General features: G+C 44.7%; 1 protein-coding gene and 1 long non-coding RNA gene across 5 annotated transcripts in view; one reads left to right on the top strand and one right to left on the bottom strand.

Moving 5' to 3' along the window:
- Positions 1-4,447: 4,447 nt before the first annotated feature.
- LOC129063381 (uncharacterized) lies at positions 4,448-5,471 on the bottom strand. Its single transcript, XR_008528340.1, has 3 exons — positions 5,067-5,471; positions 4,638-4,765; positions 4,448-4,523 (listed from the first exon to the last, which is right to left on the bottom strand). It is a non-coding gene; the product is annotated as an uncharacterized LOC129063381 (long non-coding RNA).
- A 1,531-nt stretch (positions 5,472-7,002) lies between these two features.
- ATXN7L1 (ataxin 7 like 1) overlaps positions 7,003-27,476 on the top strand; it is a 226,432-nt gene continuing 205,958 nt past the window's right edge. For all 4 annotated transcript variants that reach the window (XM_054564434.1, XM_054564433.1, XM_054564432.1 and 1 more), the window contains exons 1-2: positions 7,003-7,183; positions 7,694-7,762. In XM_054564434.1, coding sequence (XP_054420409.1) covers positions 7,003-7,183; positions 7,694-7,762 — 250 coding nt within the window. The remainder of the gene's footprint in view (positions 7,184-7,693; positions 7,763-27,476) is intronic.

Genomic DNA, 27,476 nt, shown 5'->3' with positions numbered 1-27,476 from the left:
ACTTTCCTATGCTGCTAGTGGAAGTATAAATTATTCAGCTATTTAAGAAGACAATTTGGCAGAGCTTATTAAAATTTAAATTGCAGACCTGCCTGGTGTGGCTCAGTGGGCTGAGCACCACCAGCCTGAGAACCAAAGGGTCGCCAGTTCGATTCCCAGTCAGGGCACTTGCCTGGGTTGTGGTCCCAAGTTGGGGGTGTGAGAGAGGCAAGCACACACTGATGTTTCTCTCCCTCTCTTTCTCCTTCCCTTTCTCTAAAAATAAATAAATAAAAATCTTTAAAAAAATTTTTAAATTGCATATACCCAGCAATTTCACTTTTGAGTAGAAATACTTCCTCACATATAAAAATAAAGATGTTGACTACCCTATTTTTTCTAAAACCAGACACCTAAAAGTCCATCAATAAGATACAGATAAATATACTCTGGAACATCTTATGGAATACTACGTTGCAGTTTAAAAGAATGAGGTATGTCTATATGTAATGACACGTAATAGCATATGTGAAAAAAAAAAAAACGCTGCAGGAAAATATCCACAAAATGGTCTGTTGCACCCGTCAGTCTTGTTTATGATCATATAAGGCTTGTTCATCAACCAGAAATAAAAAGAAAAGAAATACACACACACACATATCCACATAACGATGCGATTCAGTTATAACACACACATACAGCAATATCACCTACACCTGTAAGAATAAATACATACAACAAGATGATAAATAGAAAATGGTATGAAAAAATGCCTTTAGACCTGGTGATATGGGAGTGATCTAGGAGCAGGGGAATGACACATTCATACATGATTTATATAATTCAATATTAATTTTCTTTTAAAAAAAAAAGTAGATTTTTCTCAGAAAAAAAAATTTGCCAAGACTCCACTCTGCTTACTATGAGGACGACTGTTTACGTTGTCATGCAAAGGCAGTTCTGTGTCCGCCCAGACTTCGAATTTCGCCATTCCTTTACAAAACAAAAAGGTCTTGGAGGGTCTTCCCTTAACAATGGGGTATTTGCCCTGCCCTGAATTTGTCATCCAGAGGACGTTTCAGGCAGAAGTATCAGAAGTCTCCACCAACTGGTGCAGGGCAGCAGCCCAGTACAGAGGAGAAAGAAGAGCTTTTGTTTCCCTTCTCAAAGAAGGATGTCCGTCAGCAGCAACCACATGAGCCCTCCTAGTGTCCGAGGGTCAGCCAGCTCCTGACTGGCTGCTGTTGTCTACAGAATGCATTGTAACCGAAGTAATAATCATAGTGGACATTTACAGTTGTCCACTGTGTGCAAGGCCCTATACCGGGGTTCAGTACCCAGAATCTCACTTAATCTTTACAACAATCTGAAGAACCTTAGTACCCATTTAACAGATGAGGAAACTGAGGTTCAGATGGATTAAGAAAGGTTCTCAAGCAAATGACTGAAAAGCAACTCAAATTAATGCCTGCCATTCTCAGGCCTGTGCTCTGACCTCCACCCTCCACTATGTCATCAATCATATTAAATGGTTAGTTTGAAGGGGTATGTGGGCCTTGCTCCAATTAATATGTGTATATTAATGTTAAATTTGTATTTGTTTATACTTAGGTTAAGGGCCCAAAGTGATTTCTAAGGAATGCTAAAGGGAAGCTATCTTTCCTCCTAACCCCTGAGAAAGAGCAGTGATCAGGAACGGAGCTGCCTCTGCCGCACTGAGGGCAACCCAGGCCTCACCTCATCGTGTCCGACCTGTTCCAGGGACCCCCACGTGATCAAAGTCACAGATGAATCTGCCAGGGGTTTCAAGGCAGCTTTTCCTCAAAATAATAACACATAAGCATTTTTCTGCCGCAGCCAGAATGCACATTTCATGTTTTTGTAGTTAAATTTATTGAGTCCATGTTTATTCAGACCTGGCACATGGTTAGGGCCCTATATTGAAAAGCCTGGAATTCCTATGTTCTTTCCTACTCCTGTTGCTACTGGGGGTCTTTCATGCAAGTCCCGTTTGATCCAGCAACATGTGCGGGGGCAGGGAAGAGGCAGGCAACCTTGTCTAACAAGGCCAGGGAGACAGCACACCTGCCCTCCAGATGCCAAAAGTGTATATAAAAGGGAACAACGTATGTAACAAATTTCCCCCCAAATTACAATTCTCAGAGAGAGTGGGTTAGAGAAATAAATTTAGAGAAAAGAGTGGCAGATGGGATAGATGGATTCAATTAAGGCAGAGAACATCAAACAATTCCAAGGATGCCTCATTTTAATGGAACATGTCATTTTCTCCTCGTGGCCTCCAGATAACTCCCAACAACCGTCTAGGTGGGAAGCAAGGTGTGCACACAGTGCCTCAACCCCAGCGGGAGTTTAATATCCTAAAATGAGAGAGCTAATATTCCCCCTTCTCTACTTTTCAATAATGTGGTAAAACAGTACATGAATCAGACTAAGCAGGCTACATATTCAGTGCACATTTCTACAGAACCAGGTGTTATTCAAATTAAATAGGTATTTCTCAGTGTCATCTTCACTGAACTGATTTCTTTATTTGGTCTATGGGAGAGTCTCCTTTTTAATTAAACCCACCACTGTCATTTTTCTAAGAAAGACAATAAAACAATAAAAATATTTACATCTCCATTATCTTCCTAAACATTAATCATGAGGGATAGGAGGTGTTATGCCTTTGCTAGAGAGTTTTATCACAGACATTATGCTAACATGCTGTAAATTATTGCTCTGCAGGTCAATTTATTCCTATTAAGAATGTATAAGATACTTATTGTCATTAACAGTATTTTTAACTATTTACTATCAAAAGGAATTCATGCCTTCAATAATTTTGCAATACACAGTCAACACATAAGCATAAATGTGTATATAATAATATATATGCACCATGTTCACCTAAATATTACACCAACTGACCTCAATTTTCATCTACAGTCAAGTGTGAAAGTCTAGTAGTTTGACGAGCAACGTTCCCTTTATTCCCTGGTTCCTAGCAGTGTCATTTAATTGGCAGCCATGTTGTCGTATTTACAAAGTGATAGGTGGGTTGTAGTTTCACAAAGATGGTATTATTATCTCTGTAGTCAGTGGAGAACCTGTGGAAGACTTAGAATAGAAACTCTGCAATTATACTCCATAACTCTAACTGCAATAATGTATAGCTGTTCTGATTATCAGTTTAAATGGCAATGTAGCTGGTCTTTTTTTGCAGAGAATGCTAAATCCCTTTTAGATTCCAGCCCATTCCTTACTATGTTGCAGAGTAAAATCCTCTCAGCTAGAAGAGAATAATATTTAGGCTGTCATACCATCTTCAGGGTGCTGTGCAGAAATAACCTCTACTTGACTCAGCTGAGAGAGTAAACTAATGTTAAAATATCGAACCATTGCCTCGTTTCTCTGCAACTAAGATGCTCTGACTTCACTAAGGAAAAGTCACCTTTGATTTTATGAGTGGTTTTTAAAGTGGCTTCCAGGAGAGGAGTCAGAATATTCTGGAAGATCAAGTCACTGGCTCTAAGCCACTGGGCTTGCGTCCCTTCATCATTGTACATTCCACACACCTCTAGGCAAGGCGGGCAGGGCTGTAACCACCACTAGGCCGGTGGCATTGATAGCATAACCTTGTTTCCAAAGTTATATTATGATCTTGTAGTAGGAGAACTCTTTCTACAAAGCAGGAATTGAGTTTAAAAAGCAAAAACCTGAGTTTCCAAAGGGTAAAGATAAATCACAAAACTCAGAGTATAGGAAATACTAGTTTAAACCAGTTCCACAAAGCCAGCAAAAAAAAAATTTCAGGAAAGATGACACACAATTCACAGGAGGCTCAACAGAGGAAGAGAACACTGCTCAGTCTTTTCCTTTATTAAACTTACTTTTCTATTAAGTTTTTTGTTATCTAATCACATTATACTCAAGTCATTCTATTGTAGTTATGTATTGCTATGTAACAAGTTACTCTAAAACTTAAAAACTTAAAATGACAAACATTAATCCTCTCACAGTTTGTGTGGGTCAGGAATACAGGCATGACTTAGCGGGGAGCCTCCTTCTCAAGGTCTCTCACAGGTTTGGGCCCGCGCTATGGTCTCATCTCAAGACTCAACTAGAGGAGTAAAAGCTTCCAAGCTCACTCATGTGGCTGGTGACAGGGTTCAGTACCTCATAGGCTATTGGACTAAGGACCCCAGTTCCTTGCTGAGGGTAAGCCAGAGGCCTCCCTCAGTTTCTTGCCACCTGAGCTCTCCCTAGGGCAGCTCACAACATGACAGTGCGCTTTCTTACAGCAAGCCAATGACAGCAAGACAGAAGCCATTGTATTGTCTTTTTGTAACCTAACCTCAGAAGTGACATGCCATCACTTTTGCCAAATTCTATTTGTTAGAAGCAAGTTATTAGGTGCAGCCACACTGAAGGCGAGGGGATCACACAAGGGTATGAATACCAGGATGTAGCGATCACCGGGGTCATCTCAGAAGCTGCCAACCACATCTTCCCTTGCATGCACAACCATAGAGGAATAAACACTGAAATGGAAGAAAAATCAGAAAGTAGGGGAAGGTGAAAATGTTCCAGGATCTCATTATTTATGCCTTGCAGCTCTTTCTCTCATTCTCCCAAAATCCAAGAATACAACATACCATAAGTCTCTCATCCCTGTCCCCTCGTCTCTCTTTCACGGGAGCACCAAAGCTCAGGCCTTCGGTTCTTCACGTTATCAGTAGTGTAGCATTACTTCACTTAACCAGCTTCCAAAGTGCAACACATCCTGGACATCAAGGCCAGAGAAATTTTCCTAAATCATACTTTCTACTTGTCCTTACGCTGCAGAAAGCCCCTGGAGTGGCTCCCCGTGGTCAAGCACCACCCAAACTCTTCAGACTACTGTTCCGTGTCTTCCATAATTTGCCCCAGGGCTGACTATACAAACTCATCACCCCCAGTCCCCAACAGTAACCTACCATCCCACGTAAACCACACTCAACACCTAAACACACCACACACACAGCTTGAATCCTCTGCTAACTCTACCACTTCCCCTCCCTTGGCAAGACCAGCCTTCACCTTACCATTATAAACCTTCCCAATTTCCAAGATGCAAAGCAGATTCCGTCTTCTCAATGACACATTTTATGATCATCCAAAGTAGATTTCAGTTCCTCCTATGAACAGGCACAGCTCTGGGAGACACACCATTTACTGCCCTGGCCAGTCACTTGAGCACTTGTCTTGTTTTCCCAAGGAGTTGATACTTTCACACCTTGCTTCTTCCACAGAGACCACCAGACTACATCTCCCAGAGAGCTGGGCTGGACCTCACTTGTTTTCCACTGCCGAGGGTGGCTGGTCCATGACAGGGAATATTTGTTGAAAAGATGGATGGGTAGATGGATGGATGGATGGATAGATGGTTGGGAGGGAGGGAGGGAGGAAGGAAGGGTTAAGCACAAGGTTTGGTATCATAAAAGAAGTCAGTAAGTAATAAATATTTGTTAACACCACCAATCCTTAAAATGAGAATTCTCCACCCAGTGGCACCATGGCCACTTAGTGGTCCCTATGTAGGAATCCTTCCAAAAAGAACAAAGGAAAATGATATTTATCTGACTCTGACAAAATAAACAAGCCCATTCACACAAACATCACAAGTGAAGACCACGGCCCACCCTAACGCTGGTTCGGAGACACAGGATGCCAAGTGGAGGGAAATTAGATGGCACAGTGAGGGCAGAACTCAAATCAGTGCGCTTCAGCCATGGGAAAACAAAAGTGGTAAGAACGAAAAGGGTGCTGGGGAAATAGAGGAAAAATATATCTATTGTGGGGGAGTGTCCATGTTTTAGGTTAAGTCCGAGTAAACAAAAGGATTTTTAAAAAGAGTGAGATACCAGGAGACCTTTTAAGGCCTTTATTGCCTACCGCTAAGAAAAGAGAGGAAATCTCAGTAAAAGCATCAAACGTCCAAAATCCAGAGGAAATCTAACGCTTCCTATCGAGGTGTCTCGAACATTTAAACCTAAAATAAATTCTTCCGGGAAGCAGATTCCTGACCGTAGGTTTCTTGCGCTAAACCCGACCACCCTCCTCTCACCGTAGGGAGCGCTGAAAACTCCAGAGGTTCGGTGGACGGGAGCCGGTGAATTTGCTCTCCCGCTATCGTGATCCCGGAGCAAAGCCTACGCAGTGGGTCTCTGGGAGCCGGAGGCGCGCACCGCGCAGAAATCTGGGGACAGTGGGCGCTGAGTTTGGAAATTTACAAGTCCCGCAGCCTGAAATGGGAAGGCAGCTCCTCTCGCCCCAAACTCACTTGCTTTTTAGAACCACTTCCATCTACTTTCCGGTCTCAGCTCCCAAAAGCATCCGGAGAATCCTCCACGGTCCAAGGTCCACCGTGAAAGAGAAGAAAGGGTAAGGGGAGTGGTGACGGGGAGGCGAGGTCACCGGGGTTCCTTCCCTGGTTTGGTGTGGTCGTTGGCGGGGAGTAGGGGGGAGGTTGCAAACCTGCTTGTCTCCGCCCCACTAAGCCGCGGGAATCCGTGTGGAGGCGCCTCGCCGTGGGCGTCAGGGACCCGACGAGGGAAGGACACCCTGGAAGGGCTGCAGGCAAAAACTTTCCGTCCTCCAGCGGCAACTGTGCAGGAAAGACTACCCCTCCTACGGCCCCACGTCGTGCCTCTCCGGGGTGGGCCACCAGAGCCCCGCCCCAGCCCGTAGGGGCCACTGGGTGCAGCGGCGGCGGCGCAGCACCTCCGCACCCGGCGCACCGCAGCCTCTGGTCCCCGGCACACGGCGCTGGCCGGCCGCGCGGCCCTCCCCGGCGGGCGCCGAGCCTCAGGAGCCTCTCTGCTGCCTCTGGCGGCCGTGCACGCCGCGAGCGGGGCCGAACCGGCTGCGGGCGCTCGGGCGCCGGCTCCTCCTCCTCTCTCTCTCCTCCTCCCCGCCTCCCTCCTCCCATCTCTCCCTCCCTCCCCCTTTCAGAACACTCAATGTCGGAACGTTCCGAAGATGACGTCGGAGCGTTCTCGAATCCCGTGTCTCTCGGCTGCTGCTGCCGAAGGAACAGGGAAAAAGCAACAAGAAGGAAGAGCAATGGCGACACTGGATCGCAAAGTGCCCAGTCCGGAGGCGTTTCTGGGCAAACCCTGGTCCTCCTGGATCGACGCCGCCAAATTACACTGCTCCGACAGTAAGAACCCCACCGCCTCCTCCTCCTTTTATTATCCTGTAACCTTTCCATTCACCTAGAGCCACTGGGAAAAAGTGTGTGTGTGAGAGAGAGAGTGGCCCCCGGTGTCCTCCATGCTTCTCCCTCTCTCTCTAAATAAATACACACAGAGACAGAGCATCAGTGCACAGAGAGAGGCCCTGCCGCCAGGACTGTCTGTCTGTCTGTCTGTGCCCGGCTCCCCGTGGCAGCCCGCGGGGTGGGCTTTCACAGCCCCATGGTGTATCTGTTTAAAAGGCTACTCTGTTGCTGCTTGCATAGTTTTTTTGGTACCTATCTGGGCCAGGTAGATGGAAATCCGGACTTGGGAGAAAACGTCGCATTGTCAATTTTGGAAAGATTTTCATATACAGTATTTATATCAATCTGTTTGCAAATAAACACTCTCCCTCCCCCCCTTGACTTTGGCTTCCCCCCCTTTTTTCGCTTTTTTCTCTTATTTTCTTTTTTCCTTTTCTTTTTCATCTGCAGATGTAGATTTAGAAGAGGCTGGAAAAGAGGGTGGAAAAAGCAGGGAGGTTATGAGGCTTAATAAAGAAGGTAAGTGGAGCTACTGGCATATTAGTGTTAGCATGTGTGGCAGAAATCTTCACAGGATTTCGACTATAATGTGAATTGTTCTGCTGGGTACAGAGTGACTAAGGTTTGTCAAAAATTGAGCATGCCCAGGTGTCTACTGCTTGGTGTTAACTTCTTTCAAAGTATAAATACAACAGGGGGGGTGGTAAAGAGGGGGAGACTGTTGGAGACAGAAGTTTACTGCACTTCGGTTGGAGTCCACGTTTGGACCTTCTGATGCCTATCTGCCATTCGCATTTGCAGCATCATTGCCAAAGGTGGCGGGGGGTGGGGGTGGTCAAAATCTGTGAAATGAGGAGTGGGGCTTCCCTCTGAAAGCATCCCAGCCTATCATGTGGGTAAATACACAAGTTTAATGAACCCCACACGGTCAGTCATTCCAGCAGCTACTTCTTCACTCTTCACTGAAAACCATTGTATATGGCAAACCTTCACAGCAAGTTACCTTTGCCCACTCTGTGCTTGGTCACAGAGTGTTATGTGACCAGCAGGGGTAGGGGCATCTGTGTGTGCAGCCCTCCAGCCGGTTGCCCATCTCTGTTTCCCCAGGGTGGAAATATTGTACCTGAAATGGGACACAGTGAGTAGACAGGTCATCCCATACTGAGACAGGCAAGTGAAGCCACAACCTGCTGGAACTGGGCATCAAACACACATGGTCGTCATAAATAAATCATATCCTGTTCATGTTTGCAAGCCTGCCATATGTAACTCTGGCCTATGGGCTCTACATGGAGCAACTCCAGAGACCACTTTCTGCCGAACAAATGGATGGGTTCATTTGAATTGTGATTTACTAACTGATGTCTTGTAAACATGGTTGGCTGAAATTGGGTGTGGGAGGACCACATGAGGGGCCAAAAGAGGTTGGTGGGAAGTGTTGAAAGAGTTTAGCTCTAACTAGGCCATAGGAGGATTGCTTGGCCCAAATGAATGGAGAAAAGGCCATTAGATTCCAAAGGATGGTCTCCCTCATAAACTGGGATATCATCCTCTTAAGGCAGCCAAAACCTGCTTGGAAGGATGGATCTTATTTTGTGGATCAACACCTATGACAGTTGGTTTTCTGTGCCTAATCATTTCCTGCCCATCCAGTAAGAGGATAATTTGTACTTTAGAAAAAATAATATGGAGGTTAAAATGCATGCGTATTCAAGGACAGTTCTCTAGCATAGTGGTTCTGCTAATTAAGCACTTTGATTGGAAGTGAAACCTTATTTTAAACATGTTTGCCTCTAGGTACCTTGGTGTGATCTTGACATATCTTTAGGATGCGCAAGGGAATGAAGTCAAGTAAACTTCTCATAAGTGGCATGTTATTTGTGCTAAATATCCATGAGTGTAGGCAATGAGAAGTATCACTAGAGATTGTTTTTCTTCACAAACTTGAGATCCTTAAAAGCTAATGAGACTCAGTTATCAAACCACTGGCAATGGAAAATGTTCCATGAAAGGAGATGAGATTGTAAAATCCTTTAAAGTTGAGTAAAGGTCATGGTATGGCACAGAATTGTCATTTCTCGGGCCTGGTGATCAATTATGACAACAAAAAACTCTTACTATACACCCTCCTCCCTACTTCTACTTTAAAAGACTCTTGTTCTCAAACTTTCTTTGCCTCATGAGAAATAGATTCCTTTAAGGAAAAATGAAAAACTCTCCTTTCCTCAGAAGTCACAAGTGGTACATCCTGCTTAATATATCCTTTGTCTTGTAAAGGTACAAAGATTTAGCTCCCCATTATGTGCATTTGCATTAAGGACGTTTCTGTTCAGTATAACATGCAATTGCTGAATTCACCAAATAGCCATATATGGGTGGAAATCTCTGTTCATTGGCCTTGTAGAGAAGACTTGGGTTAGCAATTCCTGAAGGTCTTCCTGGCGAATGCACAGTTTCTTTACAGATAAGAATATACATTAACTAAATATATATCCACCCCTCTGCCATGATGAGGAATTTAAGGGTTGAGCTGGGACTCTGCCAGGGTGTTTGGTTGCCAGGATCTCCAGAAACACTGGTTGCATTAGTCTTGCCATGGGCTTTCTTGTTGGAGTCATCATGTAGGTAGTCTCAGGATGCATACATGTTTGTGGATGGATCACTGCACAGAACATCTGTTTATATGTGTGAACATACGTAGATTGACCATGATGTTGCTGTTAATAAGCTGGTCTTGCGAAGAAATTTGGGCTTTAATAGCAGTGAATGTATTGCAATTGAGAAATGAAGGGATATGATCCAGATTTTGATATGATTTTTTATTGTGATAAACGTAATATAAAATTTACCATTTTAACCATTTTAAAGTGTACAGTTCATTGTTACTGAGTACATTCACAATGTTGTACAACAATCACCACTATTCATTTCCCAGACTTCTTAAATTATCCCAACCAGAAATCCTGTACCCATTCATTATACAATAACTCCCAATTCTCTTCACCCTTGGCCCTGGTTATCTCTATTCTCGTTTCTGTTCCTATGAAGTTGCCTATTCTAGATACCATGTTTAATTTTATATATGAAATATATGATACATGTATATATCATGCAATATTTGTTCCTTTGTGGCAGGCTTATTTCACTTAGCATAACGTTTTCATGGTTCATCCATGTTTCAGCATGTATCAGAATATCATTCCTTTTTATGGCTGAATAATATTCCATTGTATGTATATACCATAGTTTGTTTATCCATCTCTCTGTTGATGGATATTTGGCTTGTTTCCATCTTTTAACTGTGGTGAATAATGCTGCTGTGAACACTGTTGTAATATGATTTTTTTTTCAATAAATTAAGCTCAGGGAGGGAATTTAGGCTGGACGTGTGAAAAAATAATCATTTTGCCTTGTGTCTCTACCTGGCCACAGCTTCAAAAGACAATGGAAAGACTTGCAGACTTCTAAAATAACCTGATTATTGTGATACAGTTCCTTCTCCATTCCTCATTCCTTTCACCTTTGTGTGCTTTAGTTCTCCACCTATATCAGTAGGAAGTGTTAACTGAATGCTTGGAAATCTCTGTAATAAAGTCTTCACATCAATATTATTATTTCATCTAATGTTAGCTAAAACTACAGTCAAGAGGAATTTGGCAGATAGTTTTGAACTTCGCCAGATCATCACCTGGGTTCAGAGGTATTGCTAATTCCATGCCCGGATGTGGTCGTATGGGGTTATATCTAGGGCAGCCTGGCTTGGTGAAAGGATCACAGGGAGAGAGGGGTTTGAGTCAGCTTCCTAAGTTCTCACATATGACCTTAGGGACATCACTTCCTTTCTCTGGGCAAATTCTCTCACATGTAAAATAAGGAAGTGGGGTTAAACATCCTCTAAGGTCTCTTTGAGACCTCTGAACCTAAGTTTCTCTATTGGATGTACATACACTTGAGCTACAGTCGTGCTGTTTTTGAAAAAAAAATTAAAAAATCAAGGCCTCATATTAAATACATCTTAAACTACTACATACTGGGTTTATTTTCCCATTTTGCAGTTTCTTGGTGGCAGAAATCACTGCATCTTATATACAAGGCTATTCTGCTTCAGATAGTTTGTGAATGGTATGAGGCCTTTAGGATTTTGGAATGATTGAGGGTTTGAGTCCAAAACCCAGGGTGATGTGTTCCTCACATTGAAGAGACATCACCCTGTGGGGAAGGGGGGGTGATGTGTCCCCCACAGTGAAGAGAGAGTTGACCTCAGTCAGCTCAGATCAGTCAGGCACTCAGATTTCCTGAGAGGAGGGGTCCCAGAAATCTTGTTAGCCTAATCTAAGGTATGAAATGCATTTATGCTAGCAAATTCCAAGGAAGGCCATTCATCTAGCTAACCTTTTAAAATAATTTTCTCTCTAGCTTCAGAGGTTTATCTGAAGACTGTTTCAAGCTAATTGGGAAAAAGCTCTATGATTTAGAAAGATATTCCCCTTTTCTAATCACCTCACCTGAACTTTTTTTTTTTTAAAGAATGTCAGTTCATGAATAAGGAGCAGGCTGCACAGGGCTCATAAGTGTCCCTGACTATATAAAACAGACAATAACAGGATTGTTGTGAGGATCAACTTAGACAATACAAAAGGGCTTAGCACACAGTAAGCACTTAATGGATGTTTGCCTTTATTCTTTTTTTAATATTATTATGATTTTCATTATCATTTATTAATGAAGCTAGTTCTAGGAAACTTTGTTCTTATGATTAACCAGCATCTTTAATCAGTGATGAATGGAAAAGATAAACTATCAGAAATTTCATTTTTAGAGTAAACCATATTATAATTTTATAAAACTAATGATTTTTTAAACCTATTTTAATGGCATGCAGTTAATATGTAGTTATTGGTAAGTTTTATCAAGATAGAGAAAATACTTAGGTAGCTGTGGGTCTGTGGCTAAGAAGAGTTTACAAAAGTCCTTCTGGTTCTGGGAAGTCTAAAAATAATTTTTAAAATGACCAATAAGTTGTTTTATCTGATCACTGAAAAGAGAAAATCCTTAATAGATCCTTATTTGGGTCTTTTGGAAACCAGCACTAGTTACTTCAGGCATTTGTCTGTGTGCTAATGTGGCCAGATGTTTTGATTTGATGTAGGTAAACTTGTGGAATGCTTCCAATTTGAAAGCTGTTCTGGAGCCAGTAAGATCTTGCTGTGACTGTAAGAGTTTGCTTTCCTCCTGAGATGCTGGTGGAATTGGGCTGGAACACAGGATGAAGCAGGGAACGTGGGAGCCCATTCAGCTCAGGTTTAAGAGTCTTGCAGTTATGACTGAATGAGAGCAAGTTGGAGGAAAAGATGGCAACTGACCTGGTAAGAATGAAGTGTTCTTAGAGTCCAAGCCAGGAGAGCCAGCGACAAGTGGTGGAGATTTATGGGAAACTGCACAGGGATTCCCTTTATCATTACACAGACAACTCTGTTATCTATGCTAATAGGAGATAGGAAGACACCAAGTCCACAGATTACACAGATAAACCTCATTTTGCCATTACTTTCAACTTCTTTTTCCATTAAGGCTACCTTCCTCCCTTTTTGCTAACGGGCGGCAACATTTGTTCACTTTGACGTTTCATTATCATCTCTTGTCCAGCGTTTGGGATGAAAGGACAGGAGAGGCGGAGTGGCCTAACAGTGGTAGGGAGGAAAGATGAAAAGGAGAAGTGAGGGCTTGGAAAGTGAATAAGCTTTACAGTTGCATCCAGCCAATGGAGAAGAAAGCCCCATGGCCAAGACAGCAAAGCTGAGAGAGGACTTTTTCAAAACCACCTAGTTTTGGAACTGTAGAGCTTCTAAATGAGTATCTCTTTACATACATGTATTTCCATGTGCCTGGGTTCTCATGTGGAGAAAATGTGGTTCTGGCTCCTTCCAAAACAGGAAATTAGGCAGGGCGAGCATACTTTGAAACCCTGTATGCGATGCCCTGGCTTCTCATCATAACTCTTTTACAAAATAATGTTTTCGTGTCTGGGAGATATAGATTGTTACACACACACAAAATCATTTCAATGCTTTTAATTTTTATTTTTTTAAAGATTTATTTTATTTATTTTTAGAGAGAGGGGTAGGGAGAAAGAAAGAGAGGGAGAGAAACATCAACGTGTGGTTGCCTCTCATGTTCCTCCATCTGGGGACCTGGCCCATAACCCAGGCATGTGCCCTGACTGGGAATCCAACCAGCGACCCTTTGGTTCACAGTCTGGCACTCAATCCACTGAGCCAGGCCAGCCAGGGCTATTTTTTTAAATAACATTCACATGTTACAAAATTTGAAAGGGTAGGGGTCCATATCAATTTATAAGGCACTACCACATTCACTTTTGGTGCCTGCGTAGTGAAACGATAATTGAAACCTCTAGGTGTCTGACTTAGTTTTTAATACCCACCCCTGCTTTTTTGGCCTCCGTCACACATTTGAGACTGAGTGCCTCTCACAGTGGCCAGCACCAGGCTAGGCCCGGGGATACAGCAGCCGACAAGCACAGCCTCTGCCTCGTGGCGCTTTCCTCCCTGCAGCGAAGGCAGACAGTAAAGCGTTATGGTGTCTGTGGCGAGTACTCTGAGAGGGGAAACGGGTGCTATTGGAAGACTGGGCAGGAGGGCCTGATTTAGGCGAAGGACTCAGTGAAGGCCTTCCCGAGGAAATTTTGTTTACACTAAAACCTGGAGGATGAATGGCAATTACCCATGTGTAGGGCTGGGCAGGGTGGAATTAAAGGAAACGTGTGAAAGCCCAAAGTGTCAGAGAATATGGGATGTTCTAGACACCAGAGAGTCCATGTGCCTTAGAATGAATATAGCAAAGCAGAAAGTAGTGTAAACTTTCTCAGCAGTGGTGCCACTTCATTGTGTTGGGGGACTGTCCTGTGCATTGTAAGATGTTCGGCAGCAGCTCAACTTCTACCAATGGATTCCAGAGGTACCTCCCCCTCACCCTCTTTGAACCAACCAAAAACGTATCCATACATTGCCGAGACCCCTTAAGAGAGAACCACTGGTGTAAGGTGAGGTTGGAGAGGCAAGAACACAAGAAAAATACACTAAGATATTCACAGAAATATTCTGCAACTCTGTGTATGTCTTAGGCCTTCATTCCAGGTGAGTTGGCCTTATTGAAATTTCAGCAGACATATACAAAGCTGTGACTGTCCTCTGGCCCTGGGCTGCATTTGGGAGGATCTGAAGGGAGAGAAGACTGTGCGCCTCAAAGAGCCCTCCTCTGTAGGTTTCCCAGGTGACTCCCCCAAACCTTCAGCTCTAGTCTGCAGAAAGTGGTGAAGTAGTGAGCTTCAGGCTCTAATTCTGGGTGGCCCATCCTCCCGCGCTGTGGGTGGAGGAGACCCCAAGGCGTCGATTCTGATAAGGATGGATGTCAAGAGTACCACGTGGAAGCATTAAGGATTTCAGTTTAAAGGCAAGCTGGAAATATTATTGGCATTCTGTGCAGTGGGATTACCCATGGGACTTATCTGAAATGGGGAGCACGTGACAGAGCAAAGCAGCTGGTTTCAGGGTTTTCCTGTTACAAGTCAGAAAATAGGAAGGGCAGACGAGGGTCTAATTCCTGAAGCCTTCTGACCTGTGTGCCACGTGGTCTATGGCTTTACTTAGGATTGTAAGGACTTGTTCGCTCTAGCCCTGTGGTTCACAGGGGTTTGCTGTCTCTGCTTCAGCGTTGATGTAGAAAAGTTAGGCAGATTCAGTTTCTGTATGGTATCCTGAGTATATCACATTTGTATCCTTTGGGCTAACCTTTTGTTCACAGTGCTTTGTTTAATTTGTGACATCCTTCAAAAGTAGACAGAAATGGTAGCAGATGCCACAGTGAGACCCTGTCCTGGTCAAATCTCTTTTATCCAAGGACCCCGTACTCTGAGCTGGCCCAGTATTCATATTTGGGAACTACTGTCCTTTAGTGACTGCAAAAAGAGTGCTGTCACCAAGATGGTGACAAAGGTGATTCCTGGCTTTGTTCCCCTCACAAGAAGAACAGCTAGTAACTATTTGCAGACAAGACCCCACTGAAAAAAAATCCTAGAATAAGGGCAAGAGGCTGAAGCACCCCCGAGACCACAGAGACGGAGACAGATGGCATTTGAAGGGTAAGAGGAACAGCCACACACAGACCGCTGCCGCTCCCTGAGGCCACGTGGCGCCACACGGGCAGATCTCCCTGGGCCTGCAGTTCCTCCAGTGGCAAAAGAGAGCCCCGGGGGAGACATCCAGCTCCTCCAGTGAGTGGGGCACTTCTTGGGAGTCCACACTTGTCCCGCCTGGGGGGAGGGACTGTGCGGGGGGGGAGAGTCTATGGGACTTGACCACTGGGAGTCTGACTGTGACTGCCGCAATCACACACAGCCCTAATGGAGAGGGAGGGGTTGGCCACTGGGTTGGCATTTTTGTGAGTTGCAGAAAGTAAATGTCAAGAAACTGACTTCCATGTTTCCCTTTGTAAAACCCTTGATGCAAAGTTCCTCCAATGATGGGGTCCCAGCTAAGGCTGTTTGTCTGGCTCTCTCCTGCTCTTCTGTGGCAGAGCCCAGATTGTCCATTGCAGCCAAATGGACCTGGATTTAAACCCTAAGCCTCTTGACCTAATGATGGGAGCCCAGGAAATCCCTTCCTACAAGTGGGCTGAGGCTGATCATCCTGCCATTCAGCGGCTACACTTGGTGCACCCGGCCGTCTTTAAGGAAAGCTGGAATTCTGCTGTGAGGAAGGCTTTTGTTTTTATGTAGATGCTTTATCCCTGTACCTGTGGTTTGATAACACAATTCTGCTTGCCGATTTTAGGGATCAGGTGTTTAAAAAAAAAGGAAATCCAATAAAGACTCTCTAGGGCAAGACAAAGTGACACCAGTTCACCGTAATGGGGAAGATAAAAGTGACTCAGTGATGGGCTCTTTGAACATAGAAACAGTTATCAGGGTACTTGCTCTGTGAAGCTAATTGGTGGTTCTCTGAACATTAGCAGTGCAAGGACACCTTCAGCTGAAGGCTGGCAGGGTGGGGTTGCTGTGCGACCCTACCACAATACACCAGTAGGTCGTGGAGTCCTGGAGTGGAGTGCGGATGGGGAGACAGGACACCTGGACTTATGACACTGACCAGGATATGGGACATGCTTGAGACACATTCCTAGCTTGTTCCTCCGATCAGACTAGCGTAGTGTCTGCATATTTTTAAGAGTGTATTGGACTACCAAAGGACAAATACTGTCTGTTCCACTTATATGAGGTTCTTAGAATAGTAAAATTCATAGAGACCAAGAGTCAAATGGTAGTTGCCAAGGGCTGGGGAAGGGGGGCTGGGGAAGTGGAGAATTGGGATTTAATAAGTACAGAGTTCTAGTTGGGAAAGATAAAAAAAGTTCTGGAGATGGATGGTGGTGACAATGAACTATACATTTAATCCTGTTTAAAATGGTAAATTTTATGTGATGTGTATTTTACCAAAAGGGCATTGGCATTACAGACTTGGAAGTTTCATGGAGCATTGTTTCAGTCTTGACTCAGACACTTACTAGTAAGAAGTAAGAAAAGATAACTTTTCTGAGCCTCAATTTCCTCATTTTTAGAATAGTAATAATAGTAGCTCTTAAGGGTTGTGAAAATAAACGGGATATTATGTGGCATACAGTAGATACTCAGTAATGTGAGCTTTTGTTAGGATGATTGTTACTTTTACCAGACACTTGGTTCCTTTCCTTTGCCTTAAGAGAGATGCCACTTTCAGGGGACGGAGGACATTGTTACTGGTCCAGAAGTACGCCGGGGGTTCACTAGGCATCTCTGGTCAACATTTGTCCCTGTTCTATGAGGATGCTGGGAGTAAAAGCAAAAGGAGTTGGACCAAGCTTCCTGTGCTATTAGCTTGTCAAGAGCAAATCAGTTTCAGCTTTCCAACGTGTGGCCATTTGGGGGGCCCTGTGTTGAAGTTGCCTAGGCACTTAGCAGCCGAGGCCGGTCGTGCTGAATCAGGAGAACTGGGTGTGGGCCACGGGAACAGGCATTTCAAACAGGCTCTGCGGGTGGCTCCAGTGTTTACTGGACTTTGAGAACCACTATTCACTGGGTAGAAGTAGTGGCTCACCCCCCTGCCCACCCCAAGAATTGCTTGTGAAGCTTTATTTTTTTTAAAGAATTTATTTTTATTTATTTTTAGAGAGAGGGAAGGGAGGGAGAAAAAGAGGGAGAGAGACATTGATATGTGAGAGAAACATCGATTGGTTGCCTCTCCCATGTCCCCAACTGGGCACCTGGCCTGCAACCTGGGTATGTGCCTTGAGTGGGAATTGAACTGGCGACCTTTCAGTCCACAGGCTGGTGCTCCTTCCACTGAGCCACACCAGCCAGAGTTGTGAAGCTTTTTAAAAACAGAGACACCAGGACCACTCCTAGAGGTTTGGATTCCAGTTTAAATGGTTCTGGGGACCTGCTTGTGTGTTTTTAAAAGTAAAAATCCTAGCTGCCATTTACTGGGCAGCGGCTGGTTGTAAAACGCAGAGCTACATTTGCATTTTCTCTTTTAATCCTCATGACTACCCTGTGAGGCAATTCCTATTAGCCACCCCATTTTAGAGACTGGGAAACTAAGGCTCAAAGACGGAAAGGTTTTTACCCAAGGTGATGCATTCGGTGAGATTTAAACCCAGAGGCAGACTGGTTCCAGAGGCTGTACTCTAAATTACTGTGTCATAATGTATTAGGAGCAGGATGAGGACTGAGGTGAGGCATGTGGGGCACCCAGAACACACATTTTAAGAAGGCACATACTCAGGCTCCTGCGAGTGCAGAGTGAGGGCCCCCTTAAATGTTGCCTCAGCCTAGTACCAGCCCTGCCTAGGAGAACGTGTTCTCTAAGCGAAATGATTACAGTTTCTTCCTCCTCATACGTGTCAGGCCTGGCCCGCCAGTAGGGCCCCAGGCCTCCCCCTCAGTGAAGTGCTTTCTCATCTCAGGGCCCCAGCTTTGGGTCGGAGTCCTGGCCTCAGGGAAATCTCAGAAGCTGACTCAGACTGTTCCTTTTTGGGAGAAGGTGTTAGCAAGGATGGTTGCCAAGCAACTCCAGGGGCATCTATGTACAGTGATGATTTCTCTCTTTTTCCTCTTTTGAACATCTTCTAGGCGGCTTTTCAGTTTCCCTCTTGGCATTGGGATTGTTACTGTTTTCACGAAGGCTGCGCTCCTTTGGGTGATGGAATGGAGATAGCTTTTCAATACCCCCCACTTAGACGTGTTCTTTTGATGCACCTGCTAAGGGGGAGGTGTGTAAGGCCTTCCCCCTCTTTAGCCGCAGCATGCCATACTAGTCACTGGTTCTGAGGGACAGTGACAAAGAAGATTCTTTGATTGAAATGTCTGAGAAAGGCACAGAATGCATCTCCCCCATGAGGACGGGGAATGTGGTAATGTTGGGTTCACGACTTTGGATTTCACCTACCCCCCACTCACCAGCACGCTTAGCTTTTCCTACTCAATGACCTGGCTGGTCTGGAGAAGCTTCTCTCTCTCTCTCTCTCCCTCCCTCCCTCCCTCTCACAGAGACCAAGGCAGCCCTTGATGTGCATTTCTTCTTCGGCATTGTCCCCTGTCCTGTTCAGCTGCCTCATCGGTGTGGGGTTTCTTTGGCAGGCCCCACGGTTTGCAGGCTGGTGTTTTGATCATTCCAGCACGGGCCAAGAGCTTGTGGGCTGGAGCACCTGTCACGTGTGACAGAATCTGCCCAGACTGGCAGAAAGAAAGGAAAGTACCAGGAAAGTGAAACTGCTTGCATTTGGGTGAGGCTGGCTCCATTTGGCCTACCCACCAAGGACAGCCCTGTTAGCCAGTCCCCTAGACTCCAGGCTGCTGTCCCTTCCTGACCGTCTCTTGCAGAAGTAGGGCAAGACCTAAAGAGAACATGGAACTCAACTGAGCCCTGCCGCTTTCAGAGGCTCAGGCCAAACACTTAAAGGCAGAAGACAATTGAAAACAGAGATCTGCCATTTTTTGCAAACCCCAATATATAACAGTCCAGCCTTAGACAGATTAGGAGCCTATTTGCTTTCCAAGTATACTCTTTGGAGTTTTCATTAAGTAGTAGACTGCCTTAGAGCCTTTTGGAAATCGTATTTTCTTTACCGAAGTTTGGATGACACCCACTTTAGGCCTCTTCTGCCAGCTCCTGGCAGCTCACCCCTCCTCCTCCCTCCAGTTTGCTCCGTGTCAGCTCCCCCTGCTCCGTGCTCACACCTCCTGTGTGGTGATTCTGGCACGTCTGCCTCCAGTCCTGACCTCTTCACAGAGCGCTCGGCTCAGCCCTCTGTTGTGTTGAATCAGAGAGCCTCTCGTGGGTGTCCTTTCTGCGCCCCTCGACCCCACTAGACTGAGTGCAAGCGCAGAGCCTTCTTTGTGTCTTCCCTTATCCATTCTCTTTAGGAAGACTCTCCCTCCCTTCCTGCTACCCTCTCCCTCCCTTCTGCCTTAAGAGCAATTCTCTGCACCTCTTCATTTTCTTTCCACTCCCTCGGTGCCCTCACCCTAGGCCAGCCTGCCTCATAGCCTACCTAGATTTTTATAATAACTGCTTAATTAGTCTCCCGGTCTCCATCTTCCCCACATACCACTTCAAAATTAATCTGTCGAAAAGTCCCATTTTATCAGGTTGCTCCTTAAGTTTTAGGTCTTGCTGCCCAATTAATCTATAACTTCTTTTTTATCACAATCATTGTTGTGCTAGTAAATGTTTAACAACTTGCTCTCTAAATAAATTGTACCTATATACTTTTATTACACACTTTACTGTTAAAAAGGCTGTTTAGCATATAATTTACAAATAATAAAATATTTAATCCTCCTTATAGTAAAATATCATTTAGTCAGTTGATTCTCACAGAATGCTTTTGTTAACTTTCGTCAAATTCCTTTATCCCTGACAACCTAAGGTTGAAATTGACAAACAGGTGTCAATCTGACATAAGTATTGGTTGATATTTTCATTTAGGTCAGTGAGTAAGATGAAAGTGAAAGAACAGAAGGGTATGTGAGAAACTTCACTCCGTTTTTGGTGACGAGTGTGTCTTCCTTGCTGAATTGGATAATAGTTTTCAAGTACCAAGAGAGTATGTTCTCCTTTTTTTGTACTACTCACAATACAGCTATTGACATGATACACACACACACACACACATTTAATCCTCATCCGAGGATATGTTTATCAAATTTTAGAGAGAGAGGAAGGGAGGGAGGGAGAGAGAGAAACATCAGTGTGAGAGAGAAACATCCATCGGTTGCCTCTAGTAGGTGCCCTGATCAGGGATAGAACCCGCAACCTAGGTATGTGCCCTGACTGGGAATTGAATCCACAGCCTTTTGGTGCATGGACTGTGCTCCAACGAAGTGAGCCACCGGCCAGGGCTTACGTGATGTATTTTTAAATCTGCATTACTAAAATTTTCTCCATCACTTTCTTAAATCTAGATCATAAAAAATAATAATAAATCAATCCCTGGTTTATAGCATTTGGTGATTTCTGCGATATAAACTCTCCCACCACCACCTCTCAAGCTCTTGGTGTTCTGTCACTGACCTCAGCTTTGGGAAGAGGTGTGCGTAAGAACACTGTGCTGTGTGATCACCGCTGTGCAGATACAGTGGATATAAATAACTTCAAGAGCAGCAGTGAGCAAACTGTGGCCCGTCGACAAAGTCCACCCTGTCACTTGTTTTTTTTAAATAAAGTTTTACTGAGGCACAGCCATATTCCTTCATTTATGTATTATCTCTTGTTACTTTGCACTACAATGGCAGAGCATAATGGCTGAGACAAAGACACTCAAAACCTGAAATATTTAATGCCTGGCCCTTTCTAGAAAAAGTTGTCAACCCGTGCTCAAAGCATTGATAATAAAATGTAGCAAGATAAATAGGAAGTGATAAGTTTTGAGTATTATTTTAAAATACTATACATTGAATTTTAGCTAATGGAAGATAACTTTTAGTAATCTGTTCATCAGCTCACCAAATTCCTGATACTCTCATGAGACTGTACCGACCAGCCCCAGGTCACCACTGCTTCAGCTTTTAGTGCCAAAATAATAAAGCTGTCACTATCAGGAGGAAGTAGCTGACAATACCAGATTGGAAGGGGAGCCATAATAAGAGGATTTGAACTACTTGAAATTGTGGTCTAATTGTTCATAGAAATCCGAAGAAAGCATTTTTGAGGTTAGTTTTCATATAATGTTATTTTTTCGCCCTCTTAGTGCCTGTGGTTTGTTTTGGTTTTTCAAATGAGTTTTCTTCAGAGCTAATTTAAAAACTCAATGCAGCATGCATTTCTTACCAAATTTTGCAAGCATCTGTCTCGAGCCCATTTAGCCCCTGACAGACGCCCAGCAGCTTTCAGAACTTCTCCAGATGTTGTGTGTCCCGAGAAAGGCCCGCTTCCTTTTTCTGGCCTTGAGCGAGAGGAGAGGTGGTCCCACCAGTTGAGTTGTGCAGGGGTTTTCCTTGCCGCCATTTCCTGCCGGTTGCGTTTGAATGGATTACAGATGGTCAGAAAGAGTTCTTGGCACAGCGAGAGAGCCAACCTCCAGTGCTTTGTGGGGAAGGATTTATAACAGGATGTCAGTTTGTGCCTACTCAGATTGGGCCTGGCTGCTGCCGCCTCACCAGAGAAACCAGCTGCTTGTAGGGACAGGGTCTGTGGGCAGAGGGAATGGCAACGAGAAAAGGATGTTTACATTTATGTGGCACCTTTCATCCAGTGGGGTCTCAAACTGCCAGCGTCCAAAGGTGGCAGGCCCCTGTGGAGATGTTGTGGCCTGGATATTAGGTGTCAGGGTAATAATGTGTTGGCTATGCCCACCTCTTATGGGAAGTATAATAAATCCTCATATCTTTTCAAAATGAGGTAAAGGCAGATGTGGCTATTTCCTTTTCTTTTGATTAAGCCACAATATAAAGCACATTAAATTTTTTAAACTTTTAAGAATATACACAACATAAAATTTACTTTTTCACCATTTTAAAGTATTCAATTCAGTGGCACTAAGTACACAGTGTGATGCCACCATAACCACTGTCCATTTGCAGAAGTTTGCTATCATCCCCAAAAGGAACTCTGTACCCATTAAACAATAACTCCCCATTCATCCTACCCCACAGCCCCTACCTTCTCTCTCTAGGAATTGCCTATTCTAGGCACCACAGATAAATGGAATCATACAGTATTTGCCATTTTGTGACTGCCTTATTTTGCGTAGCAAAATGTCTTCAAGGTTCCTCCATATTGTAGCATGTATCAGAATTTCTTTTCATTGATGGACTCTTGGGCTGTCCACTTCTTTTGACTATTGTGCTTAGTGCTGCTGTGGACACGGGTGGTCAGATGGAGTCAGATGGAGGCCTAGAGAAAGTCGGATGACCCCTCAGCTCTTCCAAGATAGCTCAGCTCGGGTGCCTCTCTCCCATTGGAGCTGCCAGGAACGTGTGACAGGAGGGCTGTGTTCAGGTGCGCCAGCCCACGGGTCGGGCTGCATCTGCCCGGACGGGGCACCTTGTTGGGACTTGCACAAGGGTGCTTTACAATCCAGAGGGAGCTCTGCCAGGGCTGAAAATCTGACAGGCCAGACTGCACGTGGCCACCAGTGCTTTTGCTTCCTGGGCAGGAGGAAGCACTTGCTAGATAGAGGCCGGGGTAAAGGGCTGAGCTGACTGAGCCAGAGTCTCTGGGATTGGGTCCCCTTCTGCCAGAAATCAGGGCAGCCTGGGGTGGTGATGGGGGCAAGGCCTCATGAGCTTCATCTGTGAGAGAAGGGTAGGACTGTAAGGTCCCCTGTACCCAGAGCCAGCAAAATGTGTCAGGGAGAGGACAGGACCGGGCAGTATCCGAGCGGATTCAGTGTACTATCACGAAACACCATAGACCGGGTGACTTGGAAATTACAGACATGTTTCTCACAGTTCCGGAGGCCAGAAGTCCAAGATCAGAGCACCAGCATAGCATGGTCAGGTTCTGGTGAGAACCCTCTTCTGAGCTGCAGACTTCTCATCGGGTCTTCACATGGCAGAAGGGACTAGGGAGCTCTCTGGGGTCTCTTTCATAAGGGCCCTTATCCTGTTCTTGAGCGGTCCTTGCTCATGACCTATTCACCCCTCAAAGGCCGCATGTCCTAGCACCATCACACTGGTGTTAGGATTCCATCATGTCAATCTGGAGGAACACAAACATTTAGACCCGGGCAGACAGGTCTCTGGGGGTGGGCTGTGGATGGCACAGGGCCAGAGAACAGCTCAAAGACTCGGCCTAGAACCCGAGAAGATGGTGGTAGAATTTCGGAGACCTAAGGAGGGAGACATGGGGAGGTGCTTCATAGAAAAGTGTGAAAAAGCAAACAGCGACATCCTTTTTAACCAAAGATGGTGGTGGAAGGAGGAGGAGAAAAAAGGGGTAGCATTTTTTTCTTCATAAAATTATTCAGCACTAACTGCACAGAGTCCCCTGCTGAGGTGTGTGATGTGGGAAGCCCTCCGATTGCCTGAAGACTTGTGGAAGAATGAGGGTGTATGTTGTGTGTGCACACTTTTTCTGGGCAGGGGTTCTGTGGCTTTCCTGAGGTCCTCCTCAAAGATATGGCCTTCCCTCCCCCTTTAAAAAAAAGAAGTGTTTAAAGAAATTTACAGCTGATGCAGGAGGCATGCATGTGCCCAGATAGAACCATGGAGTGAGTTATATGGGACAAGATCCAAGCAAACAGGGAATGTGTGTGTTGCGTTAAGGGTTGAATTTTGGTGTTAGGATTCATGGCACTTTTAAATCTCCTTTGAGGAAGACTTCTCTGGGTTGGAGTGGAGACCTGGGAAGAAGCCCGGGTAGTGGAACCACTTTAAAATCTACTATGTTAACATGATCTGTATTCAGGCTTTTTACCTAGAGACAGAGATAGAGATTGAAAGACAGAGAGCGTGGTATGCTAGATGCGGAAGCCACTTTTGAATCTCATCCCTGTATGTATTTGATAGTAGAGGCAGTTGTTGGCAGAGAACAAAAAACACAGGCTTTACATTCAGATCTTAGCTAACATCTTGGCGCCACTGTCTGCTCACTATGTGACTTTGGGCAAGTTACCTCTCCTCTGTGCATCAGCTTGCTTGGTTTGACAACAACATTGGTCCTAGGGAAGGTTAGGGCTGACTCATGAGCTGGCAGACACATTGTTGATGGTCAGGAAATGGCAGCTGTTATCATTGCCAGACAGAGGGGGTAGGTCTAAGAAATCGGGTGGTTTCCGCAGGTTAACTGCTAGGTTGTGAATAAATTGTAGGGGGAGCAAAAAATGGGCCAGAATTCGAGAGTGAAAGGAAGGAGGTGTTGTGGGAAGGTGAGTTTGGAAGGTCATCTTTTGAAATGAAGAGATGGGTTAGGAAGGAAGGGGGCAACAAGAAGAAATAAGAACTGAAGTGTCTTGGGGACAGAGACCTGCTTTCTGTCTATTTTGATAGTGATTTTCATTCTCTCTGGGGTCTGACTCTCTAGACCTCCAGCTCACCCCATGCACTAGGGCTCCCAGTGAGGGGGTGTAGAGAAGCGGGAGCCAGGTGAGGAGGCTGGGGAGGTCCTGAGAAAGGCCCTCCTGCAGGCAAATGAGGCCTGCTTTTCAAACAGGCAGGCCATGTGTGGTCATGGATCCCCCCTCCTGCAAACAGGGGGTCTGGAACGTGCAAGAGCAGAAGTCCTGTGCTTGCTCTGTGCCTGCTCCTCAGGAGGCACAGGGGCCAGTGATAGGCCTCTTAAGTCAGAGAGACCTGTGCTCGGTACAGTACTTGGAAAGTCCCATCTGAACCTCACTTTTCCTGTCTGTTAAATGGCATGATCACAGTTCCCCCATAAGATTGTTGGGAAGAGTAAATTAAGGAACAGACAGCACTTAGATCAATGCACAGCCCATAGTAAATGCTCAATAAACATTTCCTTTCATTGCCATCAAGTATCCCCAGAAGGGGAGACTGGGGACATTGTTCCGAAGGAGACACAGGTGCCTTGGCAGGCTGTGTTCTGGATGCCATTAGACTTTGTGTCTCATAAGGAAACATCATCTAGAAATGACTCTCATACTGGGGCCATAAAAATGGAGCTGACAGTGTGCAAACCTGGCACATCTTTCACAACAGCAGTTCTAGTTCAAGGGTACTTTCTAGCGGAAAGTATTATTTTTTTATCATTATAGTTCATGGGGAAAAAGCACTGCCAATTAAACGACAGCCACTATTCGTGCTAAGAATCCATTCTGATTTTAAAGGCATTGTAATGTGTGGGGGGGAATACAGTTTAGAATTAATGAAATATAGTAGGACAAAAATAGGGTGTAAAGCAAAATTTATATTAACTTTTAAAATAAAACAAGAAAGTTTAAGAAACATTGAAAGCTCTTGGCAGAGCCCCGAAATGTGGAAAAAGCGTGTGTACCTTTGCCTTCACCATCAAGGTGACTCTATTTAACAGGCTCAGGGTGGAGAAGGAGGAGCTGCTGGGCTTGATCTCCCTGTAAGTTTAGATGTTGGCTGGGGAAGGGGAGGCATGTGACCCCAGACTCCAGAACGCCCATTGTCATTCTGGGGCCTGAACATCCACAGGGAGCCATCACTTGTGTTCATGTCTCTTAGGAGGAAAATCTACATACAGCACTTTGAGGAGGAGGGAAGGGGTCATGAAACCAAGCTAATACACCCCCACCTCTGAAAGGACTAGGAACACCCCTGGGAGGAGGCTGCTCCCTGCGGCCTCCGCACCAGCACACCCCCCCAGTGGGTGCCTAGCCCTGCTGTTTTGGTGTTTTGCTGAAGATTTTGGGTGACAACCAGCCTCACTATCGTGCCCTTAAAAAATTTGTAGCAAGTCTCTGGTGGCTCAGAGGGCTCTGATTGAGCTCCCTGTTTCCTGCCAGAGCCCTTCTGCTCTCACCTGCATGTCACTATGAGGGGCCAGGCCTCTGGGCAGTCCTGGTTTTGTTAAGGAGCCTTCTGTCCCTTCCTTGGCCGCGAAGTGCAGACCAGCTTCTGTGGCGAGTTTCTATTTGTATGAGTGCTGGGTTCTGCAGTCGGAGGGGAGACTGACATTACCTAGAGGGGCTGATGGGAGAATGGAGGGGCTGAGAGGCCCTGTGATTCCCAGGGGGTAGTAATTATTGCAGGAGGGAGAACCTGGAGAGGAGCCGAAAGCAATGAGCTGAGGAGCAGTGTGCTCTAGGCTGGGCACACTGAGCAGGTATTGTGGAGGCTTTGGGCCTCCTTGAGTAAATATATTTAAAACTCTGTTTTTCTTAATACAAAAGTGATCCATGATCACTAGAGAAAATATGCATCAATGAAACAAGAAAACAAAAACTATCCTATGATGCTGTCACCTAAAATTAGCCAGTGCTGGCCTTTTAAAAAATAATAATTTACAAAAACAAGATAAATTTGTATTGTTTTGATTATAGTGAGTATCTTTCCAAGTTTTAACTATTCTGTTGTATCTGTGTTATTTTATTTATTTATTTTTAAAGATGTTACTTAAGTATTTTTAGAGAGAGGGGAAGGAAGGCATAAAAAGAGGGAAAGAAACATCGATTTGAGAGAAAAACATCGATCACTTGCCTCTTGCATGCACCCTGACCGGGGAACAAACCTGCACCCAGGCATGTGCCCTGACCAGGAATCAAACAGGCAACCTTTAGCTTTGTGAGATGGCACGCAACCAACTGAGCCACACTGGTCAGGGCTGTTCCATGATTTATTTAACCAATTCCCTGTCCTTGTATAGATCGGTTGTTTTCAGTTTTCCATTGCTAAAAACAATATTGCAGTCAATAAGTGAATATCCTTGTAGCTAAATTTTTGCACACATTCATGATTATTTCCATAGTATAAATGTTTACAAGAGGAATGCTATTTCTAAGTCTTTTTTTAATAAAAAATAAAATTTATTTTTTCTTTTTTTTGCTTTTTTAAAAAATATATTTTATTGATTATGCTACTACAGTGGTCCCATATTTTTTTACCACTTTATTCCCCTCTGCCCTGCACACCCCCCACCAGCATTCCCCACCCCTCTTCGTTCATGTCCGTGGGTTGTGCATATAAGTCCTTTGGCTTCTCCATTTTCTATACTATTCTTCACCTTCCCCTGCCTATTTTGTACCTACTATTTAT

This window comes from Pteronotus mesoamericanus, unplaced genomic scaffold, assembly GCF_021234165.1.
Source record: "Pteronotus mesoamericanus isolate MK-2021 breed Mesoamerican mustached bat unplaced genomic scaffold, CSHL_Meso_final scaffold_85, whole genome shotgun sequence".
Taxonomy (NCBI): Eukaryota; Metazoa; Chordata; class Mammalia; order Chiroptera; family Mormoopidae; genus Pteronotus; species Pteronotus mesoamericanus.
Note: the sequence above shows the minus strand (reverse complement) of the source record. Positions and strands in the feature narration are given on the sequence as shown.